The sequence below is a fragment of the Lynx rufus genome, unplaced genomic scaffold (genome assembly GCF_022079265.1).
Source record: "Lynx rufus isolate CCGP_SWC_20201006 ecotype Redwood Valley unplaced genomic scaffold, mLynRuf1.p SCAF_37, whole genome shotgun sequence".
Taxonomy (NCBI): domain Eukaryota; kingdom Metazoa; phylum Chordata; class Mammalia; order Carnivora; family Felidae; genus Lynx; species Lynx rufus.
The window spans coordinates 2,287,460-2,314,890 of NW_025814853.1; the positions used below are offsets into that span (position 1 = coordinate 2,287,460).

The 27,431-nt window shown below is 67.3% G+C and overlaps 1 protein-coding gene across 1 annotated transcript in view; it reads left to right on the forward strand.

Moving 5' to 3' along the window:
- The first annotated feature begins 207 nt into the window (after positions 1–207).
- Positions 208–27,431, forward strand: part of BAHCC1 (BAH domain and coiled-coil containing 1) — a 46,418-nt gene continuing 19,194 nt past the window's right edge. Inside the window, exons 1-10 of the mRNA XM_047093924.1 lie at positions 208–394; positions 7,967–8,146; positions 18,193–18,315; positions 21,407–23,170; positions 23,483–23,591; positions 23,913–24,118; positions 24,300–24,458; positions 24,705–24,892; positions 25,022–25,358; positions 26,439–27,266. Coding sequence (XP_046949880.1) covers positions 208–394; positions 7,967–8,146; positions 18,193–18,315; positions 21,407–23,170; positions 23,483–23,591; positions 23,913–24,118; positions 24,300–24,458; positions 24,705–24,892; positions 25,022–25,358; positions 26,439–27,266 — 4,081 coding nt within the window. The remainder of the gene's footprint in view (positions 395–7,966; positions 8,147–18,192; positions 18,316–21,406; positions 23,171–23,482; positions 23,592–23,912; positions 24,119–24,299; positions 24,459–24,704; positions 24,893–25,021; positions 25,359–26,438; positions 27,267–27,431) is intronic.

Genomic DNA, 27,431 nt, shown 5'->3' on the forward strand with positions numbered 1-27,431 from the left:
AAGGGATGTATTCTAGAAGGGGCAGCCCTAGAGCGTGAGTCCCCACGTGGCTGGATCGAACCAGACCTAAAGGAGGTGGCTGGGAAATGAGGACAGAAAGTCAGTACTGGCAAAAAAAAAAAAAAAAAAAAAAAAAAGGAAAGGGGCATCTCGGTGGCTCAGTTGGTTAAGCGCTGACTCTTGACAGGCTGGTCCATGCAGTGACCCATGGAGATCTCGGTGCCCCTTCTGGCCCCACTCCAGGACCTCGCAGCCCGAGCCAGCCCCGTTCTGGGAGTCAGGCCCTCGGTCCCGGTCCTTCTCAAGCACGAGGGAGCAGAAGCTGACCTGGGTCCTTGCAATGGCCGGGCAGAGCTCTCCCAGCCCAACGTGGTAGCCGACCCCATGGCCGGAGGTAGTGACCCCAGTGCTCACGGCCGTCCCTGCCCGCTGCCCCACGGCCACAACTCTGCTGGAGCTCGCTGACGCACGCTAGTGCCTCTCCCGCTTGGCTGTGGGCGCCAGGTGCCCGGTCAGCCTGTAGCCTCACTAGGTGTCTCTGGGAGGCGTCTCCAGACCCCTCCACGCCCACCCAAGCCAGCCCAGCTTCCAGGCCTTGTGTCTGGACCTGGGCTGGATGTGGGGTGTCATCTAGGATGTTCCTCACACCGGGGAGGTGTGGCGTCCCCAAGGGCCCCATCCTGAAGCTGCCAGGCTCCGGGCAGGGCAAGAGCCCTGCACTTACTTGGGGCAGCAGAGGGGCTTATGAACCCAGGCTCGGTGATGCTTTAACTCGGCTCTGAGTGCCGAGAGAACCACCTCTGTGGCCAGCAGGCTAGGGTGATGGCGTGGGGAGCCTGTGCCCCCGACAGCTGCGGCGCACATGCCTTCTGCTCCGGGGCCAGCACCCAGGTGGGCATGCAACAGGGGTGGCCTCTGGGTGGGGGTGAGGGGTGGCAGGAGAGGGACAAGTCGTGCACCTTGATCTGGGGGCGGTAGGAGGGATAAACAGGTGGAGAAGTGGATAGATGGATGGGTAAATGGAGGGCAGGATGGATGGAGGGAAAGAGGGAGAGAGGGATCCACAGGATGGGGGATGCACCTGGGGTGAACCTGACCCCAGGTGGCCTCCAGCCAGCACCTGCCCCCCACCCCTCAATTTCTCCGGCTGTGCTGGCCTCGGGGCCTCTGCCCAACGCAGCCAGTGGTGTTGCCTTCGCGAGGCTGGGGCGGCAGGAGGAAGATCACAGTCTCTGGGCCCCAGTCCACTGCCAGGCCACACAGGACCCGGTGTCTGGTCCTCTTGGCTGGCAGTGCAGACTCACCGCCCCCAGGCATGGAGCCTTCCCACGAACGTGGTCCCATCGGGACCCGCCCATCGCGGTCTCCATCCCGTGCCGGCAGGACCAGATCAGACCAAACCCCGAGAGCAGACCTGCTCGGCCCTCTCCACGCCCCCCCCCCCAGCCCACTTGCCTGCCCTCCGGAGTGTCCTGGGGGGGGGACGTGCTGGCTGCCCCACCGGGGAGAGTGTGCAGGGAAGGAAGGCCGTGTGAAGAGAAGCGAGGGGGCGGCCCTCAGCCGCTGCTGCCCAGACCCCCCGGCCGAGGGGCCCTCTGAGTCACTCTCAGCCCCGAGTCCGAGGGCGGCCCCTTCTGCCCAGCCAAAGGGCTAAATTTACCCTTTTAATAAGAACCAGACTTATATCCGATTTTCCTTTTCTTTTATTAGTTCTGGGCTGTTGGTGGTTGGGCCTCCCCTGTCATCTTGCTTCCACGTTTGTCGGCTGGGTGGCTCAGCAACCACAGAATTTTCCTATTATGGCCTGAGAACTGCTGCCTTTGGGCCAACCGGGGCTTCTGGAAGGTTCTCCTGGGCCAGCGGAGAGGGGCTTCCCATGTGACACACGCATGTTTCTGGGCTGCCTCCACATCCTAGGGCTGGGCCGGCCAGGAGGTTCACCCACGGCTTCACAGTCCTGCCTCCTCCGCCCGTCCCTCCTCCCTCCCTGTGCCCGTCTCAGGTTCCTCTCGTCCGGCCAGCGTCTCGGAGTCGTGGACGGCAGCCGGGATCCTTGGGAGGAGCCCTCAGGGACTCCTAGGGGCCGTGGTAGCAGCAGGGCAGACCCGGTGTCTGGTGGGACGGAGTGAGGGAATGGGCCGGACAGGCCAACATCTGGGGGCGGCCAGCTTGTGGCCGGAGGGGACCGCCCCAGATCTGGACGATGCGTGGGTCCTGGATAGCCTGCCCTGCGGGGGTGGGGGGGGGTGTCACAGATCAGAGGGGACTTCGTGCCAGTCTAAGCTGCTTCTCCACCGCAGAGGGGGGTGGGCTGCCTGTGGCCTGCCAGCTGTCCCCCAGAATCCACACGACTCCTGGAGCCACTGTCAGGTCCGGGTGGCTGGGGGCTGAGCGGCCGGCCTGGGGAGGGGCCTTCTCCCGTGCAGCAGGGGCTCGGGCTCGGGGGTCTCTAGTTTGGTGCAGACGACAGGCGAGGGTCCCCTTCCAGCACAGGTGAGCCGGAATGTGCTCCCACTGCCCAGGGCGGGGGAGGAGGTGGGCAGGGCCCGGCGGCCTGCGGCCCCTCCCACGTCACCCCGGGGGCACACGGAGTCAAAGGTCGGGGGTCTTTTCCGGGCCAGTAAGGGGACCAGTCTGGTGGGGGTCGGACCCTGGGAAGCGGGTCTTTGAGGCCCCCCTCTCGCAAGAATCGGGTCAGCCACCTCGTGCGTGTTCGGGGCCGTGCCTCAGACACGCGTGCACATCTGTGTCCTGTGTGCACGCCCGTGGCCAGCGTGTACAGCCGTGGCCACGAGTGTGCGCCCGGACACGCCCCGTGAGCGCCCACACACGGTCACTGTGCTGCCTCTGTGCACGCGCACGCGTGTGCCCGGGCCAGCGGTGGGTTCCAGCCGGGCCGGGACCGTTCTTGGGCGGATCTCCCCCCGCTTGCTTCCCAGCCTTTCCATCTTAGTCCATGCAGGACCAGGGCTGAACGCCGATGGACACTCTCCTTCCTTGTCCCCTGTCCTGGAACGGGAGGGGTGTGGCCAGGTCCCTGGGGCGGACCTCCTGCCTCCTCTTCTCTGACAGCTCCCTCTAGGCCTGGCTCAGCACAGGAGGGGCACTCTGGCCCCCCAGGCGGACTGCCTGTCCCTCCAGTGTCTCAGCAGCCTCTGGTGTCCTGGGGGAGACCCCGGGTGCCCCCCGCGCGCCCAGGTGGGCCCTGCAAGGCCTGAGGGAAGTGGGGAGCCTGAGCAGGTATGAGCAGGAGGGCGGGAGCTGGGGAAGCCCCGCCAGTAGCCAGTCAGCTGGGCTTCGGGAGCCTCAGGAGCTCTGAGGGCCCGGGAAGGGCTTGCTTCTCGGAGGCGGCCGGCAGCCATCTCGGTGAGGCCTTTCCTTCACAGCCCGTGTCACGGTTTCCAGAGAGGGAGGATGCCGTCCCCGTGGCTCACGTCAGACAATAAGTGCCCGTTCTGCCCAGCTCTCGGAGGCCCTTCTGTCCGCCTGTCTTTCCCCGACTCCCGCTCCCTCTGCCCTCAGCCTGGGGTCACGGTGAGGAGACAGGCTTCTCAGGAACCCCCACCACAGGACAGCCTGGTGGGGAGATGCGGGCGGGGGGGAGGGCACGGTGGACACCTGGCACCTCAGACTTGGGGTGCACGGCACAGGGCCACCCGTGTTGCTGCCAGTCAGGCCCGCAGGGGTCTCGGTGGCCCCTAGACCGTAGGCTCTCCCCCGGGCAACACCTGTGCTCTGGGGCAGGGGCGTCCTCAGCACCTTGGCCATGGCAGGTGGGCCTGGCAAACAGATTGATGGAGGAAGACCCCGTTCTCCAGTGTTGCCCGGCCACGTGGTACCCCCTCTCCAGCGGGCCAAGGCCGGACTCAGTGGTCGCTGGAGGTTCCTGGGGTGTCCGGGGCATTCCAGCTGGGGCAGCTGCGGGGGGCCGGGTCGTCTGGGCCTCGGGGTGTACGGTCAGATGGGGCTCCGGGGTCGGGGTCGGGGTCGGGGCCGTGCCCAAGGACCTAGGCCGCCAGAGGGTGTCAACCAGGCCTCCCGGGCATGCTGGCTTCCGGAGCGGTTTTCTCAGCCAGCCGGGCGCCCAGGCCAGGCCTCCGTGGGGCACTAGGCAGAGCGAAGGCGGTGCTACAGCCGGGGCTAGAGCCCCGTGTCTGGCCTGGGCTGGCGGCACAGCGGGCCACGCATGACGCTCAGTACACGGCGGCTCGCCTCTGGCCCTGCTGAAACGTCACACAGCTTCGGGCCCCTTCCCCGAGGTTATCGTGAACGTGGGACGTATCTGTGACGGGAGCTGACAGAATCTCAGGGCAGTGGCCACCATGACCGCTCCTACTGGACAGGGCAGCCTCAGAATGGATAGGCCTCATTCAGACCTCAGCTGAGGCACTGGGGACCCCGGGGTCCAGACTAACGATGCCCCGTTCCTTGGTCAGCCCCGTGGTGGCCCGTCGTCTGGGACTGCATGAAAGCAATTAGTGCGAGGTTTGTAGAGCCCCTGGTCTGAGAGGGGTAGTGTGAGTGGCTCCAGGACTGGAGGACTGGAGCTCCCAGCCGGGGCGGGGGCGTCCAAACCAGGAACCCCTCTGGCCTTCCCTACTGCTCAGGCTCCCACCGTCCCTTCCCAGGCTGGTGACCGCAGCGCTCCGTGGGCAAGGACCTTGCCAAGAGGAAAGAAGCCTTCAGCCCAGTTCCCGGCCAGACTTGGCCTCGCGGCTCCGGCCCTGGCCCTGGCCCAGGCCGCCTCTGCTCACGCTCTGTCTGGGGCTGGCTACTGGTTGGCGGGAGGGGCTAGGGAGCTGGTAGCCAGGTCTGCCCCAGGCCCCTGCTGGCCAGGCACGCTGCCAGCCGCAGACTCCTTGGAGGTGGAGGTGACGATGCGAGCCGGCTGGGGGTGGGGGGAGGTTCCAGGGGCCATCAGCCCTCTCCCCGCCACCCGGCCCCGCAGCCCACCTGGCAAGGCCTGCGGCACCTTCGGCTGCGTCCACGCCTCTAGGCCAGGACGGTGGGGAAGAGACCGAGCCGTTCAGAGCGAGGACAGTGGAGCCCGCCGCACAGGGCCCAGGCAGGGGGGACTGGCCTGCGGGGGGCGGGAATGGGAGCCCCTGGCGGGACCCGGCGCCACAGACCGGGGTTGTAGGAGGGAGAGGCCACCTGGGTCCCCGCAGGAGTCTCCCACAGCGGCTCAGGGCACGGGGTGTCCGTGTGTGCAGCCGGGGCCGGCCAATGCCTCTGTGACGCTGTTGGGCCCGAGAGCACTTGTGGTGTGGGGGCGATGGGGTCTCCAGCGCCCTCTGCTTCCTTCCCTGTGTCATCCTGTTTGCATGACAAGCCCCTTCTGTTTTCCAGCTGAAAGGAAAAGAATGGAGAAGGTTCCCCAGGTGGATGTCTGAGTCAGCCACCAGGCCAGCGGGGCAGCCCCTCAGTTAGCAGGGTGGGCAGGGGCAGCCCCGCCACGGGCCGGGGAGGGGGGCTGGGCTGGAACAGTGTTTCAGCATTTCCACTACGTTCCCCACACTGTGGGGCAGGGGTCCCCTCCCTAGACGCAGAGAAGCCAGCTCTCTGAGGGCCCCCAAGAAGGTCCCCTGCGTCAGGAGACGGGCGGTGTGGGGCGAGGTGGGCCCCAGGCTTGGGGTCTCTGGCCGAGGCGGGAAGTGTAGCCTGTCTCCGGTATGTCCCCTGCTCTGCAGAGCTAAGACCAGGGGCTGGCTGAGCTGAGGTGCCACCCTCCTAGGCCCCCGTGCGGTGGGACCCCCTTCTGGGATAGGGTCAGAACAAAGCACCCGTGAGTGTCCCCACCCAAGGCCAGGATCAGTGTCCAGAGGAGGGCATGAGGTCCTGGGACCCCCCAACCCAGATTTTAGCCTAGAGGTCCAGTATTGGGCCTCAGGCCCTGCTCCCCACCCGCTGTGGCCCCAGGTGGCTGACCCTTGGGGATGTGGCGGGGGGGGAGGGGGTTGGTCTGCAGAGGCCAGACCTCTGAGGCCAGAGCCTCAGGCCCGGGAGACCCTGCACGGGACCCACCTGGAAGCTTCGGCTTCCCTGGACCCCAGGGCCAGGGGGCCCCGTGGGACCCTGAGCTGCATTTCCTGCCCGGCCTGGAGCCTGGCCCGCCGCTTCGCCCCCGCGGTGTGGGAGAGCTCAAGGTGTGGGCTTCTCAGGCTGAGCTCCTGGAGAAATTCATTATCCAGACCCGGCTTTTGGACTGGGCTGCTTCCCAGTGTCCCGGGAGGAGCAGGGTGGGAGGGACCTTCCTGGGAGGGTGCGGGGGTGGGGAGGCCTGGGAGACTCGGGGCTGGCCTGGGCGAGGCAGGAAAAGGCCTGCTCATCCTCCAGGCATGGCCCCCCCCCAGGTCCCTGGGGCCCAGCAGGGGCCGCCCTCCCACTCCTGCCCCTCCACCCGCGGCCCCCGGAGGCCAACACTTCCCTTCCCAGCCCAGAGTCCCCTCCCCTGGCTGGACGCCTGTGGTCTGGCCGCGGCCCATGGCAGTCCCAGCCCTGCGGTCCGGGAAGTCCCTGGCCCCCGGGCACCTTCGTCCCCTGCCCCTGGGTCTTCCCAGGGTCTCCCTGCATCCTGACACCCACCACAGAGGTCGGCGTGTGCTCCAGCCCCTGGCCGCACTCACACACCTGCCTCTGTGGCCGGCGCCCAGGAGAGGCCCCACTCCTCCGTCTGTCCCGTTCACACGCTGGAGGGGAGGGAAGCTGCCAGGGTCCCCACCAGGGCAGCCCCTCCCTCTCCCCTGCTCTGGGCCTTGCCTCCTCTCTGCTGAGTCACCCGGTGTCTGGGAAGCTCCCAGAGCCAAAACCGGGCTGGATGAGGAATCACAAATTCACAAAATCCCCCTGCCTCCCGGGCAGGGAAACAGCTGCCCTGACTCACCTAGGGCAGGGCCTGCAGCCTCCGGGGACCCCCTGAGAACTCCCGCGAACCCCACCAGGCCCCTCCCTACACCCAGCCTGATGGGGTGCTGAGCGCCCAGGCCGCTGCTCCCCGTCCCTGGGCTGGTCCCAAGCCAGGCTCACTGCCTGTGAACAGGGGGGACGAGATGGCGGGGCGGGGGCCAAGCAGGGCTGTCCTAACCCCCCACCACCCCCAGGGGCTGCTCCTCAGAGAGCGGTCTGTGTCCGCCTGCGTCCTTCCTGCGCAAGCTGCCGTCGCCATGGAAATCCAGGGAGGCGCGCTCAGCCTGGCCTTGGCCACTGGATTTGGGCAGGGAGAGGGGACACAGTGGCGGGGGTGCAGGTGGGCACGGAGAGCCGGCTGTCCGCGCCAGCGCGGGGTGTCCTGGGGGACAGATGACTATGTGTGTCCGCCTGCCAGGCTGGCCGGGGTGTGACCCTGAGAGCCCCGGGGGGCTGACAAAAAGCAGGTCTGGCTTCATCCTTGTCTCTGCCTCTGCCTCCGCTTCTGTCCCTCTCACCGGGGTGGGGCTGATGAGTCCGTCGGTTGGACCTGGGGAGAAGGTTGAGGACCCCACTGTGGGGAGGGGCCGGTCCCCCCAGTGCTGCCCAGAAGGCGGGCAGAGGCTGCGGGGCCCGCGAGGCTGGAGCAGGGCCCCTGCTGATGCTGGGCCTTTCTGGGAGGTGTGGGTAGAGCGCTCTGGCAGGTGCGCTGGTGGCTGCGGGGCCCGGGAGCTGCCCGCCACCGTGGCCTGGGAGAGTCAGGGGCTCGGCCTCTGAGGAGAAGGCCCACCGCAGAGCCAGCCGCCTGCTGCCCGCGGGCACGGCACTCGGCATCCCATTGATCAGGGTGGGGGCGGGGGGCGGTGCTGGTCGCAAAAGTGCCAACAGTGGCAGGAGGGCACGGGACCCCGAGCGTGTCTGTCGGGAGCCCGAGTGGGCCGTTTCTCCTGCTTCTGAAGACAGAAGCCCCGGGGGTTTGGGGCTCGAGAGTCACCCCTGGAGACGGGCTCCTTGGCGGGCTGGCCTGGTCCAGACTCACCCTTGCCCCCTGTGTCCACAGCCAGCAGCCGCCTGATGGGGAATTCTCCGGCGCCCTCGTTCATGGGCAGCTTCCTCACCAGCAGCCTGGGCTCGGCGGCCCCCGCGCACCCCAGCGGCCCCACCCCCGCCCCCTCGGAGCAGGCCTACCGCGGCCCCCACCCCGCCACCTCCCAGATCTGGTTCTCTCACTCCCATGAAGGTGAGTCCGGGGCCAGGGGCCGGGGGCCAGGAGAGGAAGCCCCCACGCACAGGGGAGGTGGTAATTGGTTGGAAACGGGGGGCGGGCCCCACCAGGCAGTGGTCCTGGCCAGATGTGCACCGCAGATGGGCGGGGGGGGGGACGGGTGGAGAAGGAGGTGGGGCCGAGAGGGCTCTGGGGGAGCCGAGGAAATGTGGAACACAGCTGGGCAGGCCGGGGCCGGGCTGCACCCTCTGCCTGGGGCTGCGCCCACCTCCCCAGACTCAGAGCGGTATGGGCTCCAGATGTGCCAGCTGGGAGGGAGGTGTGGGGGGGGGGGGGAGAGAGCTGTCAACATGCTCCTGCAGCCACCTCGGGGGCCTCGCCCGGAGCAGAGCCCCTCCCGGGCCCCTGGCCTCCCCTCGGAATGCGGCCCTGTGCACGCAGGCCTTGCGGCCGCCCGGCAGGACAACCCCGGGGGCCCCTCGGGGACTCTGGGGCTCCCCTCCGGTTTCCCAACCGCCTGCTGTCTGTTCAGCCCCTCGTGCTGGGACGTGTGCGGCAGCCCGGGCCCGTGGCTGCTGGTATCCGTGCGGCCCGGGAAGGGTTAAGCCCGGCGGCGGTGGCTGGCACGCGGAGAGGTAATTGCAGTTGGCAGCGGGCACAGAGGGCTCTCCGCTCCTGGCACCGGCGCCGCCGTAACTCAGTGACTGCTGAGCGGCAAGCGTTGCGTTTGCAGAGCGCGGACCCACACGCCGCGCCCGCCGTCCGTGTTCCAGGCAGGGAGATTAGCGCCCGGCGCTGCTGGAGAGCCAGAGAAACCTCTTTGTGCAACAAGAAAGGGGCTGTTTTCCAAACAGGACAGGTGACAAGTGAGGGACAGTTGTTAAAATAATCTAGGCTTTAAGCGCTGCGCAGGGTGCACATGTTGGGCAGGCGATAAGCAGCAAGAGGTCTCCTTCCCGCTGGAGGGAGGCCGGGTGGACGGGGCAGGGTCCCCGGCCCAGACTCACCCCCCTGCTGCCCGCTTCCCACCCCCGCACTCTTAGTAGCCTCCCCAGGGGGGACCCGCTGGTGCGGGCGGGGCTGGGCGCTGGGGCGAGGCTTCCCTGGCAGCGGTGGGTGGCCCCGCGCGCTCAGTGCCTCTCCCCCTCCCCGCCCCTGCAGCTCTTCCGCCTCTCTGTCCGCCAGGCAAACTCCCAGCCCTGGCAGGAGCATCTGGGAAGGATGTCTGTAGGAGGGAGGGGTGGGGGGCTGCAGCAGCCACGTGGGACCACCTCAAAATAACGAAGTAACGGAGGAACGGCCACGGCCCCACCCTGGCCCCGCCACAGGTGCATGGGCACACCCGGGCTGGCTGACTTAGTTTCCCCTCCGGCCCGCCCTTGGGGACCTCAGCAGCACGGAGGGCGGTTTGTGGGCAGTGCCACCTGCCCTGGGGCCCAGGGAGAAGGTGTCCCTGTCCTGCCCCTCTGGGTGCTGCGGGGAGGGCGGGGTGGGAGGCAGCCTGCAGACGGCGTCCTCAACGGCCTCCCGCCACTCGCTTCCCCTGAGCCAACGGCTACATTGGTGGCGTGGCTTTTGGCCTTCGGGGCTCCCCACCGCTCTTAGCTGCAGCCCCAGGGGAGTCCGCTGGCCGGGTGGGGGGGCCCGTGCGGGCCTCCTGCCTGCCTCCACCCTGTCCTGCATCCCGTAGAACCTTCTTTGAGGCAGGGGCAGCCTGAGCAGGAAGAGGGTCCGTTGCTCCCGCTCAGACCAGCCCTGGATTGCCCCAGGATTCCAAGTCGTCTGTCCATCCACCTGGACCTCCTCAGGCTGGACATGCCCACAGCCTAGTGGGGGAGGGCGTGCCTGCCGGGCCGATGGGCTTAGTGGACAAGCGCAGGTGGCCAAAGACAAAGGGAGACAGGGTGTGGCTCTTAGCCCCCCCCCCAGCCCCCCTGAGCACAGGGCTTGCAGGGAGCAGGGCCCACCCGAGGCCGAAGAGGAGCCTCGGGAGAGGCAGGAGCCCTGAGGGGGAGGGCACCCCCGACCTGCCAGGTCCCACCTGGCGGTAGCCGGGATCTATACGTCCCGGCGACCGTGCAACCACATACACCTTCCAGGCCCGTGCCTCAGTTTACCCCCTCGCCACCTCCTTCTCTCTGCCCTCCGTGAAGCCGCCCCGCCTCGGGATCTCCTTCCTGCGGGGGTTCCCTGCCCTCCGCCCTCCGCCTGTCTGCCTGCTGTAGCCTCGCTCCCCGACAGGCCACGTGGTGCCGGCTGCCTCGCTGTGAGCTTGGAGCGTAAAGGCCGGCAGGCGGGCGGGCGGGCGGGGCCGGAGCGAGTGGCAGCGTTTGCTGGCTGCCTGCCCTGGCAGCGTGCCTGGCTGCTAGTTTGACTGGGTGCCAGCTGGCTCCCCGCGTGCAGGGGCCTGTTTCTCTGCCGTGTGTGTTCGGAGAGAAGGGGGGTGAGGCGGGCGGGGGGCACGCGACACGGCCGGAGCGTGGGGGCCGGCAGGCATGGTGGGCTGCCTGGGCGGGCCGCTCAGAGGTCTGGTCTCCCCCGCGTCCTGCTTCCTCCCACCACAGGGCGGCAGGTGCCCAGCAGAACCTGCTCCCCACCCCCTCCCTTACCTGGGGTGGCCGGGGCGGGGCCTCTGAAATGGCTCTATCTTAAGGAGGGCAGCCAGGCCAGGCCCCGGCAGTAAGTGGGGGCCGGGTCAGGGGAGATGGGCCCAGGTGCCCCCCCCCAACTCCAGGCAGGACTCCCCACCCCCCCACCGGTGGACCTAGCTTGCCGTCTGGGGGGGCAGCCGCCAGGACAGGGGCCCGGGCTTCCGCTTCCCTGGCCGAGCAGCTGGGGTGCAGGGGAGGCACCCTGGAGCTGGAGGAGCCGCCCCGGAACATCTGGCCGGAGGCAGAGCCTGTCTGCCCAGCCCCCAGGCCTCCCGCTCCCCGCTCCAGGCTCGCCCAAGTGAGGGGTCCTGCCAGAGACTGGACATTCCCCACCGGGGCTTAGGGTGGGAGTGGGCGTCGGAGCTGGCCCCGGGGCAGGGGTGAGCTAGTGTCCAGCCCGCCTGCCCTGGGGGGGTTGGGGCAGGGGCGGGGGCACAGCACAGCTGGTCCCATTGTCATGGAGTCCGGCCCCCCCTGTCCCCACCCCGCCCCCAGCTGCCTGGCTGGGACCACCCACAGGGCCGGTGAAAGGAGATTCTGTTCCTGGGGGCTCCGCTGGGGAGGGGTGGGGCCCCCTGGCTGCTGTGCACCACAGCCCCGCTACTTGTGGTCTCTTGTGCCACCTGGAGGGGAGCCTTGGGTGGCAGCGGGACGCGTGCCATCGCCGGCTGTGGGCCCCGCTGGCCTCTTTATCCGAGGCCCTACTTCTCCATCCAGGGCTGGGCCGGCCTCCAGGAGCGCTGGGGACCACACCAAAGTGTGGTTGGATGTTCCCCACTGCTCCCGGCCCCCGGCCTCCCCTCTGCCCCCTCTGTCCCCTCTGAGACCTCATGGGGACTTCTGGGAGGGAGCAGGAGCCTGGGGTCATGTCTGTGTGAGGGACACAGGTGTCACCTGGCATCCACCACCTCCGTGTGACCTCAGAGGCCGTCCTGGCTGCGGAAGCTTCATTTCCCAGAGCCGTCTAGAGGGGCTGTCTGATGTAGGTCTCTGCCCTGGACCCCAGCCCCTTCCCCCAGGCCCCGTCGGCTCCTTCTTCCTCTCCTGGCCTCAGTTTCCTCAATGGCTAAAATTGCCTCCGATTCTGCCCCCACAGAACCACCGATGGTCGCCCTCCTAGCACACCCCGTCCTGGGCTGGGTACGGTGGCCCCGAGGCTGCCTCCCTGAGTCCTGCCCATGCTGGACGGAAGGAGGAGGCAAGTGGGGGCGGCCGGCTGCTCTGAGATCTGAGGACAGAGTGTGGGGAGGGGCCCGAACTCCCCAGATCCCAACACAGAAATCAGGGCTGCCCCGCCGGATAGGCCATATCCGGCCAGAGGGAGGTCCGTCTCTTGTGGACCTCTGACCCCTCCAGAGCCTTCATGGGGCTTTTGTGGCCGGCCTTCTCTCACCCCTCCCCACGCCCTCATGCCCTGGCAGGTCTCCTCCGTGGCCCCAGCTCACCACCGTTTCCTTCATGTGGCTCTTTACATAGCAACTGGTTGCTGAGGGCACGGGTCCCTCCTGATCCCTGTGAGGCTAGTCCCCGGCGGGCTCGCTGTACTGGGCCAGCCTGCCTAGCCCTGGCTTGGTTCTACCACAGGTGGCCCTGAGGTAGGGATGCCAGGGCCAATCCCTAGCTCTAGGTCGGGCCAGGTAGCACGCCTGTGGTGCTCAGGAAAATGCTGCTTTGTCCTGCTGCCGGCCCAGGGATGGTACCTGCCTCGTTAACTTCAACGAGCAACCCCGCGATATGGGGGGCGGTTGTTCACCCATTTGATAGGGGAGGAAACAGGCTCGGGAAGCTGTGTGGTGGGTTTTGAATCCAAAGAGTCTGACCGGGGGCCGTCTGGCCCTCTCTTTCTCTTGGCTGCCCTCTGAGGCCTGTCTCCCTCTGCCTTCCTTGTGTTGGGAGTAGATGTTCCCCGTTTCCAGCGCCTGCTGGTCAGCCAGGCTCTTGGCGTAGAGGCTGCTCTGGGACTCCGGCCGGGGGCGCCTGCCTCGTGGGCCCCTGCCCAGGCAGCCGCGGGCGGGGCAGCAGCGCGCTGGACCAAGCCCAAGGCCCCTGCCCCTCGTAAGGGTCATCGTCACTGCTCGAGAGCTGTATCAGCCTTAAGTCCACAGCGCCCGAGAGGCTGGGAGAGCCAGCGCACCTCTGAGCCTCAGTTTCCCCATCTGCAAACCGCCCTCACCCTTCAGACCCAGCGTGACACAGTCAAAGCCAGCAAGTACGAAGCATTTGCCACCGACCGCTCCGTCTGGCCTGTTCCCCGCGGCAGCCGTCCGCTGCTGGGCCGGGGGCCGCCGTTTGCAGTGGGAGCGTGTGTGGGGGCAGCACTGGCTGGGCGAGGGGGAGGCCCCTTGTCGCTGCCTGGGCACGTGGCCTGTTTGCAGCATGACTGTACGGGTCCGAGCAGCCAGGATCCCCCAGGTGCAATGACCTGAGTGTGGCCGGGACGCCCCACCCAGGGGGCTTGGAGCCCTCCGGAGGGCAGGGTGCAGAGCCTGGGCCAAGAGGTCTGGGCAGGGCAGGCGGCAGCCCCCCTGCATTTCCCGGGCAGCCAGTTGCATGGTGGGATGTCAGCGAAGGTTTTGGGGGTGACGCCGGTCTCCGCCCCCAGCTCCTAGCTCTGAGGGGCTGTTGTCTTTCCCGGCTGGAGGCCTGCAGCGATCTGGGGCCCCAGCCCTCCCAGGCCTCCCCTCCTTCCGAGGGCTCTTCCCTAAGCTGTGCTGCCTGAGCCTCCCTCCTCCCTGGGAGCACGTGTCAGGAGCCCGGGACTGTCCACAGGCCGCCCGGATCCTGGGCAGGCTGCCCGCTGCCTGTGCTCCAGAGACGCCTGCAGGAGCCTGGCCCCTTCCCCCAACACCTAGTGCTCCTCCGAGCCTGGGAAGAGACCGAGGCCGCCAGGCCCTGCGCCTTGGGCTGCGGGGGGCAGTGAGTATGCGGGGAGCGCCTGAACTGGAAACTCGACAGGTGGGATGGAAGAGGAATCCACACGAGCCTGCGCTTGGCCGCCCAGCTGCGGAAGGCTGAGGCCGGGGCACTCCCCGAGGGCCGAGCTTCCAAAGCCCGCCCCCTCCCAGAGAAGAGGTCTCACGCAGGTCGTCCCAAAGTCCAGGGGGACACCCAGGGGTCTGGCCACCAGGCGTGAGGGGGCCTGTGGACAGAAGCAGGGAGGACCAGGGGAGGGGCTGGGGCAAGGTTAGCGCTCCTCCCCGGGCAGACGTGATTAGCCGATCGCCACACTCGAGCCGCCTCAGAATCCTTCTTAACCCACTTCTGGCCTGTCCCGATCATCTGGTAGACTTGACGCCACAATGGAAACCCGCTGACGTCCTGAGTGAAAGGGGCGTCTCGTGGGAGGGAGCCGGCGTCCAGTCAGTGTCGGGCATTGGGCCATGACCCCTAGCCTGGTACCTGTGGCAGAATCCTAAATGATAGCAGTGCGTCAGGGCCCCAGGAGCAGGGGCCATTTGCCCAGCCGTGTCCCTGGGTGTCTCTGTGGAGGTCATCGTGGGTGAAGTAAGTGTGGGATCCTTCGGGGCTGGAAGGGGGGGTGGCTGCTGGGCTCCATCTGGGGGAACTTACCCCTGCCGATCCCCAGAGAGGGCCTGACCCAGAGGAGATGGGCTCTGATTGGTCAGATGGGCAGTTGAGCTGCTGGGAGCCCGCCCCGGGTGGCCAGTTGGGCCTAGTGGTCGTGTTGTGGGGAGCTGCCCTTGGGAGCTGATGCTGGGATCAGCTGGCAGCTACAACCTGAGGCTCGATGGCCGGTGAGAACTTTCCAGCGATTGGAGCCTCAGGATAGGGGAGGGAGTCACCCTCCAGGGAGACAACAGTGGCCCGGGGCACATGGGCGTCTGTTGTCGAAGGATCTTGTCCTGAGAGCCGGGCAGGACGTTGGCGGGGTGAAGGTGGTTGGAGCCTCCCAGAGTCTGCTGAGCGTGCTGCCTCTGTGTGGAGCTCTGTGGGCCTGGGCTGGGGCTCCCTGGCCTCCCCGCCAGAGAGCCCTGGTCCTCTGGTTGGCTGGCCACACGCCGCGGCCCCCCCCGCCCCAGACCTGGCCAGGAGCATGCCTGCCCTCCAGCCTCCCGAGAGACCCAAGAGCAGTCCCCAGCGGGCAGGATGCCCATTTCATCACACCCATCGGGTGATGGCCTTGACCCTCTAGGGTCCCCCATTTTCACTTATGTCGTGGGGTTGAGTGTCCTGGCAACTCACAGCAGCGGGCAGGGTGGACGGTGTCATCGGTGAGACATCCACTGAGGCCCGGGACCCCTCCCCAGAGCTCCATCAAGAGCCTCAAGAGCCTCCAGGGCCTGGAAGGCAGTGGGAGGCCAGGGACAGACCTGGGGCCCGGCTCCCCACCGTGGGCCGTTGCTTAACAGATTTGCCACCTGTCAATTAGCTCCCACCTCAAGGATTACGAGGGTCTGGAACGGGGTCCTGGACCACCATATTCCCTGCAGGAATGTGGGCTCCTGGGCATCCAGCCCCTGCCCCTCTCCCTGCACCCCGAGCCGTCCTGAGAACCACAGCCCCCGCCCTCTGCCGTGGCCCCGTCAAGGACCCACAGCGGCCCTGCCTCATGCCTTCTCATGACAGCTGCTGTGGTTTGTAAAATCGGCTTTATTTTCTTCAGTTCGGAGAGGATGATCTCGGCGAAAAGAAAGGGACCTTTCTATGCTTGGCTGGGAGGCCCCCTCCACGTCCCCGTCTAGTCCCCCCACCCATGCCCCTTCTGCTGCTTTTTCCTTCTCCCCCAACTTCCTCCCCACAGCTCGAATCTCCCTGTGGGATCCCCGAGGGCAGGGCCTCAGGCAGCTGGAGGTGGGAGGGAGTCCCCTGCTCCCTGGCCTGGACTGCCACCAGCTCCGCTCAAAAGGAGAGGGGCTCGGACAGGCACCCTAACACCGAACACCCCCCCTCCGACCCAGGGCGCCGCAGGGAGGGGCTCCCCGCTCAGCCAGCGGACGCCACGGGTGGGCGGCAGGCCTAGACCTCCCGAGGGGTCACGGGGAGGCGGGGGTGTCCACGCCCGGGAAACGGGTTCTGGGAAGGAGGAATTTACAGACTTCTGTTTACCAAAACGAGGCCCCGTAAAACATTTAACAGCGGCCAATTAAAAGGGGACAGCTGCGGTGGCTTACCACCCTGGCCCCCGCCCGCGCGGCACACACAGGCCCCGGCCCCCCGCCCGCCGCCCCCGGCTGCTCCCGGCCCGTCCGGCTCTCAGCTTTTGTCAAGTCTCCCAGGAGCTGAGTTTAATCTAGGGAACAGCTGTTCCAGATGCGTCTCCCCACACAAACTAGGCCAGTTGGCCAGGCAGGAGGGGGCTAGGAGGGGACAGGCCGGGGCGGTGGCTGGCACCTTTCCCGAGCCCTCACATGTGCCTGGGGACGTGAGCCCTAAGCAGAGAGCCATCCAGGGACTTCTCCGGCCTCCAGATGGGGCTGCCGGGAACGTCCCTTGGGGACCGGGTTCCACAGCTCCACCTCCGAACCAAACTGCATCATCTGGGTCTGAGGGACCGAGCCCGCTGGGATCAGGGTGCAGGCCACCCCATTCGGGCTGGGGGATCCCAGACGGCCCCCATTTGGTGCCGACCACTTTCCATTCCAAGCTCCGCCCCTGCGGCTGCATTCTTACCTCTGAGCTGAGCTACGCAGCCTGACCCCCGGTGGCACAGCGCACCCCCCGCCCTGCCCCCAGCCTCAGGCCCGCCAGGGGGCTCCCGGGCCCCTGGTGCTCGCGGTGGGCTCCAGGGCTGACCCCCGCTGCCTCCACCGCCGCCCCCCGGCACTGAGATAGAGCCCCCACGCCGGCCTCCACACTCCACCCTCCGCCTCTGCGGCCTCTGTGGCCTCTGTATCCAGGCAGACCCGCCTCAGGCCGGGAGTAATGCCCCAGGCCCTCTGAGGACGTGGGGGACTGGAGGCCTGTCCCGTGGTTCTGGCACCGCCCCTTCTGGAAAGGTGTTTCCCAGAAGATACTCCGTGGGGTGCTCAGCCACCAGCTGTTACAAAGAACGTTCCACTCGAACAGCAGAGGGCTTCTGTCGTAAATGGACTCAGGGAAGCAGTTAACGGGCAGGATGAAATGGGGCTCTCTGCCCCGGGACTCTTCATCCGGACTCCACTGTGACACTAGGAGGGGTGCTGGTGCCCGTTCCCCAGGCATGGGGCTCACGGCTCCCTTTTATCAAGGGCGACAGGCCTCACACACCAGCCTGGGGGGCCAGCCTGCCCTCCCCGCCCAGGACTGCTGTCCGCAGGGCCCCACTCGAGCTCCTCCTTGTCCCTGTGGCCGCTGCTCCCCGGGGAAGACCCTGGATGGCTGTTCCCTCCTCACAGCCAAGGCCACCTTGAAGGGTGGGAAGGCGCTCCTGGGAGCTGATTACTCCTGGGACAACCATGGGGTGAGAGAAACTCCTACAGAGCACGTTCAGAGCGTCACCTCCAAGCAGGAGTCTTAGAGTGAGACTGTCTCCTGCCTGCCCCAGCTGTGGGCCCCCACCCCCGCCCCTCCCTGCTGGGCCACGAGGGGGAAGGACCAGCGGTGAGGAGCCCCAGTCAGGGTGGCTGGTGGCCCTGGACATCCAGCAGACACAGCTCCCCCAGGCTGTGCTTATGCCTGTCTGTCCTCGTCCCTTCTGGGGACAGGGTGTGCATCCCAGGTGGCAGGAGCCCCCAAGGTCCAAGGCCAACAGGTGGGGCCAGCTCCAGGGTATGGCTGGCGTTCCTGTGCTGGGTAGGGCCAGGCCCCAAGGACGGTTTAGGCCCCAGAGGGACGGAGAAGGGCCTGCCTGGCATGACTCAGACCCCAGGAGGGGTGTCAGGGCTGGGGGCCAGCTCCCTGTGTAGATCTCAGAGTGGAGGCCGGGCCGCTGGAGAACCCGCCATGCTGGCAGCCCCCGCAAAATGCGAGTCGGCGCCCCCCGACGGCGCCAGCCCCAGGGTGTAGGCTGCCCTAGCACTTAGGTGCCCGTTGGACGGCGTGGGCCGAGGTGGCACCTGGCCCTGGCTGTCCTGGCTGGCAGTTCGGCCTGTGCAGCAAGGGCCTCCGTCCAGCATGTGTGTCCGCTGCGGCCCCGTCCTCCCGAGATGCCTCTCCGAGAGGAGCTTTTGTTGCCCTGCCTCAGAGCTCCCGCCGTGTGCTACTGGGGGAGGGACCGCAGGCGCCCTCTCCCATCTTCCTCTCTCCCAGCCCATCAGCAATTCAATTTGTGCCGCACCAGAGGGATGGTGTTAGTCGAGTCAGAGTTAATATGATGTATTGATGGGTTGATTTCCCACCGGCGGGCTGTATACCAGGCTCTGCGGGGCGCCGCTCCTGGGCCGCCCACCGCTTCTCCCCTCCCTGGGGTCAGGGCGCATGCGGGCCGGGGCCTCGGGGGTGCCTCTGCAGCCAGTGTCCTTGCTCCTCCAGCTCCAGGGTACCCCAGATTTTCGGGGAGTCTGGCATCCACCTTCCTACCCATGAGCCACTTGGATCACCATGGAAACAGCAATGTTCTCTATGGGCAACATCGTTTCTATGGAACCCAAAAAGGCAAGTGCTGGCTTGGGGCCTCGCTGGGGGTCTGGGGCGCAGGGCATCCGGGAGGGCGGGGCCAGGCGGGGCTGGGGGCTTCTGGGGTACCAGGTGAAGACGGCCAGCCTGGGCAGACCCTCCTCTCCGGGTCTCAGGCCACGGCGGGGTAGGGACCGAGGACAGGGAGCCTGCTTCTCAGGCTCCCGGAGGATTTAAAGTCTCAGGACCATGGCCAAGAGGCAGGTCATGTGCTGGGGTTAGGTGCACACCCTGAAGACACAGCCATGCTGTCTGGACGTCTCCGGCTCCGGTGGAAGATTCCCAAACGACCGAAGCCCCTAAGGGGTGGTGCCTAGCCCCTCGGCACCTAGCCTTGACCTGCACACACGATTTCCCGATCCCCACCGCCCTGGGCAGCTCAGGGGGGGAGGATGCCATCGGGCGGGGGTGGGGGGGAGGAAGCCCCCAGAAGCCTGCACTTCCTGCCTCACCCAAGCTGCACACCAGGGCCTCAGGTCAGACAGAGGCTGCAGGCTGTGTTGGGGCATCAGTGTGCCCCAGCAGGCAGAGGAAGGGCTCTCATTCCATCAGCAGGAGGGGGCCCCCAGGAGGTGTCTCTGGAGAGGGGACACCGAGGTCAGGGCTTTGCTGATGAGAAGGCAGGGCTGACGGGACTGTGGGGAGGGTGTACGTGCACACGTGTGTACGTGCATGCGTGCCCTCTCGGGCGTGCACACGCACTCTCATGCAAAAGCCCAACCTCAAGGTCATGGATCCCATCAGGGAGCCCACAGGAGATGTGGCCACCGGGGGAGTGGCTGGGGCCCTCAGTGCCCTGTCTCCTAGATTTTTCCTGGATGGGATCACATCTCATTTGCATTTTAGGAAGGTTTCTCTGGGGTCGTGCCAGTAGATGGGCAGGGAGGCTGTTGGGTTCCTTACCATGTTTCAGATGACAAGTGATATGGACTTGAATTGGGTCATGGGGGTCCCACTGGGGATGTGGAGGGGACATGCAGGTCAAGAGGTCCTAGATGACCCCCATTCATGGCCAGGCTGTGGGAGGGGTGCACCTGTGGGGGAGCAGTTCAGAGGGGAGGGGTGAGTTCGTCTTCCACACAGAGGCACTTTCCCAGGGGTATCCAGGAGGTGGCTGGACACACATGGTGGGGGACAGGTTGAGCCAGCCCAGGGAGAGGGGCCAAGCTGGGTGAGGACACACACAGCTCCGGGGATCCCAAGGAGCCCCAAGCCTGGGGCCCTCAGTGGAGGCAGAGGAGGGGACCACAAAGCACCCAGCAGGGTCTGGCTGATGGACGGGACACCGGGCTGGGCTTCAGGACCTAGCAGTTCAATCAGAGTGTGCTGAAGGGGGCCTCAGGGAAGGAAGGGAGGCCCCCAGCAAGGTGACCCCCAGTGAGGCAGTTTTGGGGTGGAGCCTATGGCCAGTGCTCATGTCCTCTTAGCCCTGCCCCAGTCCTTTCTCCCAACAAGCTTCCCACTCCCGGACATTGCTGTGTCTTGTGCCTTTGGGCCGGGCGGGGCAGCTGAGGGCCGGAAAGCTTTGGCCTTGACCCAGCCGAGGATGGGCTGGCTGGGATTGATTCGGACAAGGGTCGGCCTGTGCCAGGGCCAGGAAAGCCCGCCACCCCCTGCCCCAGGAGATGGGTAGGTGAGGGATGCTCCCCGGAAACCAGGTTTCCCGCATGTGGGGCCAGGTGCTCTGCTACCCAGCCAGAGGACAGCCCCCACCGGCCCCAGGCGGGGTCCCCCAAACTCCCACGCGTGCAGCCGTTTTGACAGCATTTGTCAGGGGCGACAGCCTGACCCAGTGACCCCGAGCCCAGAACTGCCCTTGCAGTAATGGGGCGCTCGTGGCCTCTCGGCTTTCAGTGCTGTGGTGGAGCCCCACCCAAGATGTTTTGGTTTCGGAAATCAAGCTAATTAGGTTTCACCCAGACTACTCTTCCCCAGCGCCCCGCCCCCTGCCCCCCTCCCTGCCAGTTTTAATTAGCAGGAAATTGACAAGGAACTTATGTGCATGAGGACAGTTTTACAAGTTCCAAATGTTTCTTTGTTCCCCCTTGTCTGCCCCCTCGGGGTACCCCAGGTCCACAGAGACAGGAGCCCAGCTTTGGGAGGAGCGGGCGACCCCAGGGCCAGCCTGGGACCCACATAGAGAGCGTGGCCCCAGGCTGGAAGGGCTGGCCCAGGGAGCTGGGGGTACACTGCCCCCTACTGCCCACCACCCACCGCCAGCCTCCATGGGCCCAGAGCTGTGGGGGCTGCCAGCTGCGCTCACTTCCTCTTCTCCCTTCAAAGCATCCCCAGATCCCCCGGCCTGAGGTGCCCACAGTTAACATGCAGAGAGGAGCTGGGGGCCTGCCAGGGCGTTCAGGAGGTAGGCGAGCGGGGTCCTCCGCCCCCAGCCCATCCTCAGACTTGGCCTCACTTTCTCCTGGGTCTTAGCCCTTACAGGGGCCTAGTCAGAGACGGGCACTTCGCAGTCCACAGTGCACGGTCCCGCTTGCAGTGGCCGGGTGTCCGGGCACAGCCAGCGGTGTGGTGACCACATCACGCCACATGCTGTGTGCCACCGGCCACTTAGACAGCCCCGAACCATGAGTCAGCGACCTCCCCTGCTTTTAAGGTTCTGATGGCCGATTGCGAGGCCCTGGCGTTGCCTGGGGCGGGGGAGATGCCTGTGGCCCCGTACCCCTCCCGGCTCTAATCCCTGTGGGCGCTGGGCCTGTGGGCGCCGGGCAGGGCAGGGGCCCCGGGCCATTTGCAGCTCCCACCTCCCGGGGGGCCGAACGCGAGTCAGAACCTTCCTAGGGAGAGGGAGTTAGTGTTTACCCGGGGACAGAACGACGATAAAGTTCTGGAGACGGACGGTGGTGGCGACTGCACGGCACCGTGAAGGTTCGCAGTGCCAGCCGACGGCGCACTTAAACACGGTTAAAGGGGTGGACCCGACGTGAGGTCTCTTTTACAACTTGAAACCTTCTCAGAAGGTAACTGCCAGCAGGCGGTGGACAGGCTCCTGGAGCCTGTGTCTTGGGGAAGTCCCCCAGCCCTCCGGTGACCGCGCGGTTCTCTCGGCACGCAGATAACTTCTACCTGCGCAACCTGCCCCCCCAGCCCACCCTCCTGCCTGCCAACCACAACTTCCCCGGCGTGGCCCGAGCCGCCCCCGGCCACCCCATCAGCTCCTGTAGCCGCGACCGAGGCGAGGCTGGCCCCCTGCAGAAGGGTGCCAAGGAGTTCGACCGCTTCCTCATGGGCAGAGAGCTGGGCAGAGAGAAGGCCGGCAAGGCTGCGGAGGGCAAGGAGAGGCCGGCAGCGGGGGAGGAGGACGGCGGCAAGGAGCGGCACAAGCTCGTGCTGCCCATGCCGGCAGACGGCCACTGCAAGGACGGCGGCGGGGCGCCCCGGGGCGCCTGCGAGGGCCGCCCCAAGCACCTCGCCTCCTGCCTCCTCAACACCAAGGTGCTCAACGGCGAGACGGGCAAGGCCTCGCTGGCCAGCTGCGCGGGGGGCATGCTGGTGAGGCCCGGCGTGGGCGTCGCGGCCTCCGGACGCTGCACCAAGGAGGCGGCGGGCCCCGCAGAGCCCGGGCCGGCCTTCAGCGAGGGCCTGGAGAGGCGGCAGACGCGGTGCCAGGCCGCGTCCTACGCGGTGCCGTCTGGCCTGCCCGCCGGGCCGCCCCCGCCCCTCAGCACGGCCACCGGCTCCTTCCCCTGCTTGCAGCTGCACGCGGGCCCGGACGGGCTCTGCCCGCTGCAGGACAAAGTCCCCCGAGACCTGAAGGCCAGCGGGCCCACCTTCGTGCCTTCCGTGGGACACCTGGCCGACAAGAGCCGCCCCTTTCAGGCAGCCGAGGCCTGTGCGGTGGCAGGTGACGGCAAAGACCGGCACCTCGAGGGGGCCTTGGCCCCTGAACACGCTGTGCCCTATGGGGTCTCCTACACTCACCTGAAGGCCGAGGGCAAGGCCGAGCGGCGGCCTGGGGGCTTCGAGGCGGCTCTCAACCCCCGGCTAAAGGGCCTGGAGTATCTCAACAGCACAGGCCCCGAGACCCCCTTCTCCGGGCTCCCCAAAGGTGGTCTGGACAAAAGTGGCTACTTCGAGCTGCCTGCCCGCTCACAGGACTGTGCCCGGCCGAGTCACCAGGACCCGCTGGGTGGGAAGGTCGCCCAGGCCTGCTGCACTTTAGATAAGACCGCCAGCAAGGAGGCCCCCTCCGGTCCCCCTGGGGCCCAGAAGGTGGCCCGGGTCCGGCATCAGCAGCACTTGGTGACCCCCGAGGTGGAGCCAGGGGGCAGTGGGGCCGAAGCCAAGCGCGCGTCCCTGGAACTGGCGTCTCTGGGCTATGGTGGGCCCCACCTGCCCCCATGGAGCATCCAGTCGGGCCAGGGCACTGCCATGGCCATCAGCGAGGAGCATAAGGCTGGCACCTACCTGGACCCCTTTAGCGGCAGCCTGCAGCAGGCCGCACTCCTGCCCCAGGATCTGCCCGCCCCACCCGATGAGGTCTCGGCCATGAAGAACCTGCTCAAATACAGCAACCAAGCGCTGGTCGTCGGCCAGAAGGCACCCTTCGTGGGCCTGGGTGGCCTCAAGGCCAGCTGTGCCCAGCAGGATGTGAAGTTCCCCGCCTCCAAAGGCCCAGCCCAGGCCCCGGGCGAGGCAGAGAGGCCCGACTGTGCCCGAAGCCGGGAACACGACACCCCACACGGTGACGCGGAAGTGAGGCAGCCTCCCGTGGGCATCGCGGTGGCCTTGTCCCGGCAGAAGGACACGGTGAGCCGGCCCGAGACGGCCTACGGCACCAACACCGGGCGGCAGGGCCGGGCAGCCCCTGCATTCAAAGGTAGGCCCCTGCGCAGGGAGGGAGACGGGGAGTGTGGCCGGCCTGCTCTCCTCTGCCCATCCGGAGCTCACAGAGGGCGGGCCCTGGACTCACCCGCCGTCCCCGCCCCACGTCTTCGGTCCCGTCCCTCGCTGGGCTGACCGGCCCGCCCCCATCCCTCGAAGCCGCCACTCCCCACACCTGCCTTCGGCAGAACCCCCGAGGCCCATGGGGCGGGAGACCCTCCCTCGGTTTGTCACCCCCTTGCCCTGCTTGCTTTAGCCTCTGGCTCTCCGGCCGCCCGAGCCCCTGTCCCTTCTGCCATGTCCGCAGCAGGAGCTGGGCCCCGCTCCACCCACGTGCTGGACCTGGAGGCTGAGGAAGAAAGGGCACGCCTGTCCGAGGACCGCCTGGGGCTCGCCGGCCGGGAGCTCCTGCTTCAGTGAGAACAGGGCTTCAGCTGCCGCGGGGGCGGGGGTCAGGCTTTGTGGCCTGATTCGGGCGGGTCTGCCTACCCCCACCCCGGGTTTGCTGGGGTTTCTGCCCGTGTCGAGGGGAGCTCTGCGAACTTTTCCCTCTGCTGTCGGGGCCCCTGTGGGGAAGGAGGCCCCCAATACTGAGGCCCGCCCTATCCTGTGGTGTACCTGGGACCTTCTGAGCCTCACTCCCTCCTCCAAGGTTGATGTCCACAGGATGGGGTGGAGGAGGTGGGTAGGTGGCCAGGCGGTTGGGCTGAGCCCCCTCCACCCTCGGTGATGCACAGGGACAAGGACCGCCTGGAGTTCTCCCGGATCCACCCGCCCGGCGGCTGCCCCGGAGACCTGGCCCCTCATCTCATGATCGCCAGCGGCTCCTCGCTGCAGAACAGCCAGCTGGGCGGGGACCCAGCCCCCCACCCCCACCCCGCCCACCCCCCGTGGCTGCCCCGCACCCGCAGCCCCTCTTTGTGGATGGGGGGGCATTCCTACGGTCAGTGCTCCCAGGGCAGGTGGCGGGGGGGGGGGTGGGGGGGTGGGAGGGACAGCCAGGATGCCTGGGGCGGGGCATGCGTCCTGACCGGGCTGGACGGTCCTCAGCCTGGTGTGGGAGGCCCGAGAGCGTCAGGACCCGGTGCTGCACGCGCCCTGGTGACCGGGCCTTGTCTCCCCAGGCCTCGGGCACCCCGCCCTGCACCAGAACTTGCCCCCCGGCTTCGCCGCCTCTGTGCCCGGCTCCATACCCTCCGTCTTCCCCCTCTCCCAGGACAGCCCTGCACAGCTCGTCATTCTGCCCTCGGAGCCCACGCCCCACACAGCCCCCCACGCGCTTGGTAAGAGCCTCCCGGGCCGGCTGTTTGTATGGGGAGGGGGGTGTGGGCAGTGGGTCTGGAGAAGGGAGCAGCCCACACGGCCGTGGGGACAGTGAGGTGGGGCCGCCCGCCCGTGGCCCAGGCCCAGGAAGCAGGCGCGAGGTAAGTGAGGGGCGGGGAAGGGGCCGGCTCAGGGGGCTGGGGCCACGGGGCGCAGGGCCCCGTCCTGGCCCGTCTGTCTGATGGTTCCTCTGGCCCTGCCCGCAGCTGACGTCATGGACCAGGCCTCACTGTGGCCCCCCATGTATGGGGGCCGGGGCCCCGCCTCCCACGTGCAGCACCCCGGCCAGCTCCCCGTGTACTCGCGGTCCCAGCTCCTGCGCCAGCAAGAGCTCTATGCCCTGCAGCAGCAGCAGCAGCAGCAGCAGCAGCAGCAGAGGGCTGCGCCCGTCCAGGTACCTGCCCCAGGCCACACCCAGCGGGGACCCGGGGCTCCTTCCTCCCTCTCTGCTCCGGGCCTCCCCACCCCCCAACGCCCTGAGCAGGGGGTCGAGCCGGCTGAGCCTCTCCCTCCCCCCCAACAGCGGAAGCCCGAGGACCACCACCTGGAGCAGGAAGAGCCCACCCAGGAGAAGACCCTGAGGCCCGCCCACAAGCCAGTTGCCTTAACCCCCACAGCCAAGGGCACCCCCTCACCTGCCACCATAGGCCCTGCCAAGCTGTCCCCTTGCTGCCACTCGCCTGCCCCGAAGCCCCCTGCCAGCTGCCCCACACCGCCACCGCCACCGCGTCCCGGAGCCTCGTGCACTTTATCCGTCCGCCCCTCGGGCAGCCCCGGGCCCGGCTCCAAGCTGCCCAGCTCCGAGGACAAGAGTGGGGAGGGCCGGCGGTCCGGAGCCGACCTGAGCGCGTTGGAACCAGGTGAGAGTGGGCGGCGCTGGGCTGACCCTGGCCCGCCCCCTTCCACTCGGAGGCTTTTCTCCACTTCCGGGCGGGCAGAGCTGAACTGAGGGGGCTGCCTGGTTTGGCACCTGCAAAGGCCTTCCAGGAAGGGCCCAGGGTGCTTGCTGTTCCTTGTCCTTCCCCGTCCACAATCCTGGATGACCCATGCGGCGAGCACTGAGGGACCCCACCACCTCCTCCTCCCCAGTTCCTGGCAGACGGGGGCGGGATGAGGGCTGGGCTCAGCTGACCGGCAGCGGGGGCTACGGACAGTGAAGTGCCTGGCCTGCTGGGGCCGGTGGCAGGACCTGGGCACAGCCGCGGGACCGGCTCCCGTCCCTGGCTCCGGGTCTCGGCGAAGCGGGGCGAGGGAGCTCCTCCTGGAGCCGTCTGGGCCCCTGCCGCCCACCGCCCGCCCGCCGCGCCCCTTGGCTCTCGCTGTCCCGGAACGAGGCCCCACGTTGACGCGGCAAACCCGTGTGGCGAACATAAAACCCGCCCCCGTCCCACAATAGGGAGACTGAGCCAACAGAAGTTGTGTTTTTGTTTTTTGGGGGTTTGGGTTTTGGGGTGGGGAGTGTTGCTAGCTTTTTTCCTCTTAGGTTTTTTTTTTTTTTTTTTTTTTTTTTAATGCAGTTAATGGGGCATGCCTCCGACAGGCTGCCGGCTCGTTCTGGTTCTGAGAAAGCCTGGTCCAAGTATCTTGTTTTAAACCACCCCCCTTCTGGTTAGCCACAGCACGCCGTGCCCCAGAGGGCCCCTGCACACCCCTGTGGACCCCTGGGGCCACGGCAGGAGCTGACGTGGTCACAGCCGTCTGGCCAGGGAGAGCGTCCTGGGCTGGGCTGGGGGCGCTGGCTCCAGGGACCTCCTCTCCTGCCCTCAGGTGCTCCCTCAGTGTAACGTGTTCCCTGTCCTCAGCTCACCTGTTTCGAAGGCAGAGGGCAGGCTGGAGACCCTCCCTCCCAGGTGGCAGTCGGGGATTTGAGGCCACCCTCTTGGCACAGGGCCACCCGTGCCCCCAGCTGCCCTCTCCTGACAACACTCCCTCTTTCACAGACCTGCCTCCCGGATACACGTGCCCTGTGGCCAGCTCGGGCTTCTCCCTGTCCCCCAGCGTGCACTCTCCTGACCTCTCGGACCCCAAAACTATGCAAACTGCAGCTCCCAGGGTCCAGCCTGAGCCAGCGAGGACGTTACTACCCGGGGAGCTGCCCCCCCGAAGCCCCCAGAGCCCACAGGAGCCGGGGTTGCCCTTGGGGGCCAGGGAGGCCACCCAGGACCTTGCCGCCACCCCCCACCCTGCCGAGCGGGGACCCTTGGGGAAGGCGGCAGACCTCAGCCCACTGGAGGGGCTTCGAGAACTGCGATGTGGGGCCCTCCTCGAGGGAGGGGGCCCCGAGGCCATCGGCCAGGCTCATTCTACTCAGGGAGGGGCTGCAGAGGAGGGGGCCGCGGTGGAGAGAGGCACGGAGGTGGGGCCAGGGCCTTCGTCGGGGGCCAGCGCCCCGGCCCCGCAGCAGCCGAAGAGTCCAGGTGCCCTCAGTGAGGCCGGGCCGGGCAATTGGCAGGCCCCCAGGGAAGCAAAGCCGGAAGAGGGGGCTGAGTATCAGGAGGTCGAGCTGCAGGAGGAGGAGGGCCGGGGGCCAGCTTCCAAGAACAGCCACCTGCCCAGGGCACTCCCGGGCCTGGACGCCCTGGTGGCCGCCACCATCGACCTGGGGGACCTGCCAGGTGTCAGCCCGCCGGACCCACAGCTTGCCGCTGCCCCTGGGCCCCCACGCACAGCCCCCTCGCCCTGTAGCTCAGGGATTCATGGAATTGCCCTGCTCAGCGAGCTGGCCGACCTGGAGATCCAGCAGCAAAGGAGGGAGCCCACCTTGCGAGGTAAGCACCACCCTGCGAATGCTCTGGAAGCTGGACCCTCGGGGCCAGGCAGGACTGCACGCTGACCGTGGTTTCAGAAGGACAGAGTCTGGGTCAGCATGCCCCGTGTATGTTGCAGTGTCCACAGCGCCCCATGGGGGCCTTACAGTCGTCCCCATACGCTGT